General features: G+C 40.3%; 1 protein-coding gene across 1 annotated transcript in view; it reads right to left on the reverse strand.

Moving 5' to 3' along the window:
* Nucleotides 1-7,435, reverse strand: part of Samd3 (sterile alpha motif domain containing 3) — a 56,685-nt gene that overhangs the window by 46,392 nt on the left and 2,858 nt on the right. Inside the window, 2 exon segments of the mRNA XM_005389195.2 lie at nucleotides 3,499-3,583; nucleotides 3,829-4,109. Of these exon segments, the coding sequence (XP_005389252.2) occupies nucleotides 3,499-3,583; nucleotides 3,829-4,109 (366 nt within the window).

Below are 7,435 nucleotides of genomic sequence, written 5' to 3' on the forward strand. Positions count from 1 at the left end.
TCTTTCTCTTTCTCTCTCTCTCTCTCTCTCTCTCTCTCTCTCTCTCTCTCTCACACACACACACACACACACATACACACACAGATACATTAATGCTGTCAGAATTTTTCTGTATCTTCTCATGTAACATTAGGAACCAAACTTTATATATATGCATGCAAGGAGAATTTGAGTAAATATCTATCGATACACCATTTTTTGCTTCTGCCTAGGAGGTTTCCAGTGCAAACATGGACCACAACTTGCTAAGCATCTTTGAATTCTCCGTATCAGTTCATCATCTTTAGTCAATTTCGCTCAGCACAGATGCAGGTAAAATGCAGCCAAGAACAAAGCCCACATATTATTTATTAAATTGTATGTGGCTCACTTTGATAACCATAAAACTAAGTGTCAAAATGTGATGGGGCAGATATGTGGGGATATACATACATGGATTCTCTGGATAAAGTTCTTCAGCAGCATTGGTTACTTGTGGGGAGGGAAGTTAGGTAGCTGTTGGGTAGGGGTAGGAAGCTTCTCTATTTGTACCACTTTTGAATTCTAAACAAGGTGAATATATAATTTATTTCAAAGAGAAAATTTAAATTATTTTTAAAACTCAAACATACCTGTCCTTTGGTATCCATGGAGAATTGGAGCGAGGACCCTGGCACATATCAAAAGCCATGGATGCTCAAGTTTCTTGTGCAAAGTGGTCTAGTATTTGCATACAACCTATGCCTTTGACTTTAAATCATCTCTGTTACTTTATTTTCCCCAGCAACAACAGCAGGCAGCATGGAGCAAAGCAGAGAGCCAGAGTAAGAGCCGCCTGCATCTTTATTGTATAATTCTTACACAGGTTGTTAACTCATATTTACATTCTTACATGGTGCTGTAACCAGCATATGTGTGTTTAGCTGTGCTAAGTCATGGTTACATAACTGTATCCCACTGTGCACCTGCACTAGACAAGTAGGGCCATGTCCGCAGGTGTCCTTAGATGCCCCTGAGTTTTGAAGCAGTCTGAGTGTTTCCTCATACCCCACGACCTCAAAGGTCTGAGGTGTATAGAGGAAACATTTCTGTGTTACTTATAACACTTAATGCAATGTAAATAACTGTTATGTTGTATTGTTTAGGGAATAATGACAGGAAAAATGTTTGTACATGTTCAGTACAGAAAAAGCCACCATAGACCTAACTATAGAGCACAGTACCCCAAGGTTAAATCCGAGGATACTGCTATGGTAAACGACCCCCAAAAGTCTCATGTGCATGGAGGGTGAAGGATAAGGAGAGCACCACACTCATAGGTGGATTCATCATGGTAAGTTCATAGCTGAATGTGCCATTAGGAAGTGGGGCCTGATTGGAGGTGGGTCCCTGGAGATCACTTTAAAAGGGTGTATTCTTATCTCTACTTTGCCATCTCTACTCCTCTGCAATGCCCCTCTGCATCAACTTCCTGCCTTGAAGCAGCCAACCATAGAGTGAAACCATGAGCCCAAACAAGCTTCCCCTTCAGATTTGGATGTCAGGTGTTTTCATCCCAGTGGTGGGAAAGTGGCTAAGACAGAGACAAAAATCCATAGGTATGGAGAGCTTGCTATAGTCCTATACACAGTAACATGAAGCAGATGGCAGGTGTTTTATCTTTTTTTTTTTTTTTTTTGTACTGGAAATCAAACTCAGGACCTTGCGCTTGCCAGGCAGGCACTTATGCCACTGAGCTATATCCCTGGGCCATGGTATTTTATCTTGAATGTGGAAGAAGTGCTGAGAATCGATTTTGTCCACCATATTGGCATGACTGCAATTTTGGGATCCCAGAGTCTTTCTGTTGCTGCTTTGTCACATTGTTTTGTTTTACAGTAAATCTGGTTTATTTTGTAGTGTGCTTTTTTTATGTAGCACATATTTCAGAAAGGCTGTCATTATGTGGATGAGAATATCTGATTTCTAGTCTTGGCTTCAACAGTTATTATTTTCAGACAGGGATTGCAATATCTCTTACAAGTCTAATCTATATATAGAGATGTATAGTCTATGTCCATGTATCTTTTCTAGGTCTAAAAAACACCTTTAAGACATTCTCATTCAAAAATTTCTATGATTCTAACCATATATTATGAATGTTTCCTGAAAATATGAAAAAGAGAGAAGGAAGGAAGGACGAGAAAGAGTAGAAGGAGGAGAGAAAAAAAAGAGGAGAGAAGCAGGAGGAGAAGGAAGAGGAGGAGGAGAAGGAGGAGGAGGAGGAGGAGGAACAGAAAAAGAAGGAAGAGGAAAAGGAAAAGAAGGAAGAGGAGTAGTAAGAGGAGGAGGAGCAGGAGGAGGAGGAGCAGGAGGAAGAGAAGCAGGAGGAGAAGAAATAGGAAGAGGAGGAGCAGGAGGAGGAGGAGCAGGAGGAGGAACAGGAGAAACAGAAGAGGAGCAAGAGGAGGAGGAGCAGGAGGAGAAGGCAAACATGAAAGCAGAGGCTGTAAATATTTGAAGTTTACGATGTTGGCATTTGTCTTTTTTCTCCAAATGGGAGTTGATTGCTTAAATTTTATGTCTTTAAGACAGAGCAACAAAAGTATCTTCTGACAGACATCTGAGATAGTAACTCACAGGAAGACATCTGTCTGATTTAGCTATGATCATCAGTGTGTACATATATGGCATATAGTGATACAGGGAATCATTATGTATCTTTCTATGTACATTAATAATTGTTCCTTAAATTTCCCCTAGTTGTTCCTTATATCAGAAACTTCCAGTGCCAATCACAACTTTTTATTACAATGGTAACGATTTTTAACTGTATATTTCAGTAGCATTAAGTGCCTTAACACTGTTGTACAGTGAAAACCCCAGTCTTTTCAACCCAGACAGCAGCTTTAGACAGCTGAGTTTATATTGAGGAGCAGCTCTCGTCCCTGGCACTGCATTTGGATCATGTTGAGAATTTCTGAATGTACTAATGCCAGGAATCTATCCTTAGGTCGAGGAAATCGGAATCTCTGGGGCGTGTCAGTGCAGCCAGAACTCAGAACTGCTGTCTAGAGTAGCTTGAGTCTACTTTGTTCAGAACAGCAGTGACCTGAGAGGGGTGGGAAGGGCAGGAGACAAGACCACAGTGTCAAACAGCTGCCCACTGGGTCTCATTCAAGGGCAAGGAGCGCCAGCCCTGATGCAGGTACACTGGTGGTCTTCTCCTTATGTGTGTCCATCTTCTAAAGACCCTTCTTTCCTGCACACACCTTGTTACTGAGGAGCTCCCACCCTGCTTTGAGAGACAGACAGATGAAACCAGAAAGACAGAGAACAAAGGAACACAGTGCAGAGAGACAGAAAATATCATAAAGAGATGAGAGAGAGGAAATGCAAAAAAATGGAAAAGTAGCAACTGACAGAAAGAGAGTAGCTGAAACTGGAGCAAAGGGGAAAAAACAGAGCCTGGAGGGATGTAAAGCTCACATTTTAAGATGGATGCACATGAACCGGTGGTAGTGGCATGAAATCACTTACAAAGCCACAGCCGTCCTCATCCAGGAAGGGGTAGGCCTGCAGCAAGGCGTTGACCACATCATTGTACTGCTGGGTGGTGGGATACCTGTTCACCACAACAAGGAAGATGTATTTCATTTCGCACAGCACAGATTCGAGATGAGTCTAAAGTGCACTCAGTTTTTCCCAAATCTTTCTGTGTAACAAAGTAGACACTGAAATGTTGGGCACATTGGATTTCTACCCAGCTTGCCATCCAACATCTGAAGGGACTTGGGTCCAAAAGAATTCTACTCTTCTTTGCTAAAAGACCCTACCCTGAAGCAGTAGCTCTGCCCTGTTAGTACTCACAGCGAGCCTTCTAGATACTTGGTCATGTCAGCCTGGAGAAACTCAATGATCCTTATCCTCATGCTGTGATCGGGACACTTCTGCTCTGCGAGCATGCATTTGACATCATAGGGAAACTGTGGTAACACGTAGGACTGGGTCCACTGCAGTGCTTTATTCCTTGCTGGAATGTGCTTCATGTTTCTCCTGTGAAATAAACACAGAGAGTGAAGTTCTATTTCAAATATGAATGCAATTTATTAGTTCTCTACACCCTGAAACCCAAGATATAAGCCCCTTTCCTGAGGCTTAAATATATGACATCATTTCTCCATCTTCCACAATTCATCTATCCACAAATACTTCAAGTCTTACTAGGCATCTCTGTTTTCTTTCCCTTTGCACAAACATAAGTACTTGCAGTTCCAGAGAAGTGTCATAATAATATAGAGTCTAGAATAAAGTCTAAAGTTGGAAAGAATAGTAACCCACATATCTTGAAGAGATAACATATAATGTATAGCTCAAAACTGAGCCAGATATCTAACAGAAAAAAATAAGTTGCAATTCAACAAAGCAAATGAAGCCTATAATGAATTTGTCTTAGGATCCAATTAAGAAATTTTTTATTATGCTGTTTATAGTGGGATACAAAATCCACCTAGTTTAGGCAGGTTTTATTATTTTACTATGGTAAATTATTTTCTAAATTAAAAACAAGTATCTAGTATTCCAACTCCATTGACATGAAGTTTCTATAAAAGGTGACAGAAAACCGTAACTGCAGAAAGCAGATTAGCAATTGCTGAAGGCTGAGAGTAGCCAAAATGGATTGCGTCAACAGCTGCACATCCTTATAATTTATTACAACTAAATAAGCTGTCTACTTTCAGTGGGTGAATTTCATGTTAGGTAAATCAATATTAATAAGGCTATTTATAAAATTAAGCACCAGAACCACTTTAAAACCTTAAAGTTTGGGTGCATAAAGAATTAATTTATTATTGTGTGCATAAAGAATCTAAAGTAAAATTTACAAGTGAAAATTAATCAAAGGTACCACAGAGCTGTCAACCTGTTCCCTAATAGGACAGATCAGGATGGAAGTGAAGGGACTGTGGCAAGCCATGTAGACGACAACAGAGAAATTTCCTAAACTGTAGCTAGTAAGTCAGTTGTCTGACAATGCTGGAGTTCTTAGTGGTGCAGATAAAATTTAGCTGAGCTTCAAAAGGCCAAGCTTCTTTTTTGGGTCACCTACCGTAAGGATGGAGGCACTGTAATGGGCTATGAGGAGTAAGGCAAGTGGGAGGAAGCACTTTCGCACTTCGGGTGATAAACTCCCTTGCCTTTTTCTCCCTTTGGTTTTTCTCCGGTACCAGGAACCGAACTCACGACCTTGCGCTTGCCAGATAGGCGCTTTTGCCGCTGAGCTAAATCCCCAGCCCCGCCTTTTTCTCCCTTTGGCAGCCATGATATCAGTGGTGGAAAAAAATGTCCCAGCTAAAGCAAGTACATTGATAATTTAATGGTGGATTCAATACAGCAGCAGACAGTTCTCAGACACAAATCTCTGTTTAGCCCAAACAATTTTCTGAGTGTGTTTTTCTCTCATTTTATCCATTCAACCAATGTACATTGGGAATCTGCTGCATTCCAGCTAGTGTTATAAAATCCCCATTTCCTTCTAAATCCATTATTTTGTTCCTTTTACCCATGGCCAAATTATCTCTCCCCTACCTACTTAGACCAAGGGTTACAAAGTAAAAACAAATTTGTTGGTGGTGTGTTTTGTCTTCGCCAAGGGTTTTCAAAAGCAAAGGCATTAAGGCAGATATTAAAAATGGTTTCTGTACCTTTTAGCATCCACCTCCTTTTCAAAACCTAGTGAATCTCGAGGAGCTAAGTTAGCTGCATGGTCCCTTGGAGGTTGCTTTTCCTTCCTTCACACCACATCTATAGATAACTTCAAGATTCTGATGCTGTCAAACAGGTCGTGGTACTGTTTTTGGCTTCTGTACTTTTCTTCTTTTTATCAGCATATGTTTGCAGTACACAATGACAGAACACACCTTCATTTTTTTCCCATCCTCTTCCATCCCCTTCCCTCCCCTCTCTCTCCCTTTCATGTCTTGATTCTCTTCCCATCTGAGATCTATCTCCATACTTCCTATTGTCTATCTTTTATTTTGCTCCTTATTTATAGTTTGGGTTTCTCATACAAGAGAAACCGTGCCTTAGGATAGGGACCCTAATGTGTGAGATTATTTGTATCCCACACCCAGAATGTAGTGAGACACACAGAGGATTTATTGAAGGTAGATACACCATGGAGCTCCAGATAAAGTTATTAGGTATCGAATTTTCCTTTTCTTTAGATTAAACATTATGAAAAGTACTCTGGAATTGACTACAACCCCAACTCTGCCAACTAATACAAGTCAAAATGAGTATTACACAAGGAAGGTGACTCATGAGAAATTAAAAACATTCTAATTTGGAAGGGGGTAACTCCAGACATAACTATGTCTCATCTGTAGAATTATGTTAATATTGGATTAAAAAATTTTTTGTGATTTCAGAAATGTTCATGATATCTTCAGTAATATCTCTAGAGTTGAACAGAGCACTGGCAGAAGTCACCTGAAGAATGCAGAGTCAGAAAGCATCCCCAAATTTAGAACATTAATAATTTTACTCTTACCTCAGACCTGGGGTTCTTTGACAAAAATCACAATCACAGAAAAACAAATCTGTAAACCAATGGGTTACTTTGGAAATCTACCCGTCTTTACTCCCAGGACTGGGGCCTATGGAGGCAGCTGATCTGCCTGTCTTTGGGTTCTTCCTGTAGGGACCATTTGCAGCTCAAATGTTGAAGAATCCAGAGTTTCTAGCGACCATTCCTCCATCTGTTAATGAATGTCAGATACCATCTCAGGTACTGAAAGAGCACTGTGAGCAATGTGGAAGTATAACTTCATATTTCAAAGTCTCACAAAAATCCCAGTGTGGGAGAGCTGCAACTTCAACACCTGACCATATGAGAATCTCTCTCCCTTTTGTACTTCATCATGTGTGAAGTGGACAAGCATCTTCCAACTGTCAAATGCATGTTTATCTTCCGGTTTCCTGACAGAGTACCTGGTACAGAGAGTGACACCGGTTCCTTCTATAGCCAACAGTCCAACACCATGCAGTGAACAGGGCGGGCACAACCGGCCTCAGAACCACTTTTCTGCATACATCTCTTGACCAACAGCATCTTCTGTACCCAGCTCTCCTGAGAGTCGAGTTTCTGCTTCTCATTTATGAGGGTGACTTTGAGCCAAGTCTGTCCTTTATTTCTTATCCTTTTAAGTTCCTGGGGCTTCCCAGGGAGAGAAAATTACCCTGATTTGTTTATGTATTTGAATATTAAAGTTCACATTTGCAAGGAAAAACTTGAATCTGTTCTTCGCGTGTAAGCCCCATTTGGAGTTATTGAGTATTTGTAGCTATTTTATCCCCATGAAATTTTTTCTATTACTTTGAAGAAAAAAGTAAAGCTTTTAAACCTCCAAAACCTAAAGCTCCCATTTTTTTTTAATGAATTAGAAGAATTTCAAGTGATGAAAACTTTTTTCCT

This window comes from Chinchilla lanigera, unplaced genomic scaffold, assembly GCF_000276665.1.
Source record: "Chinchilla lanigera isolate Chin_1 unplaced genomic scaffold, ChiLan1.0 scaffold00035, whole genome shotgun sequence".
Lineage (NCBI taxonomy): Eukaryota > Metazoa > Chordata > Mammalia > Rodentia > Chinchillidae > Chinchilla > Chinchilla lanigera.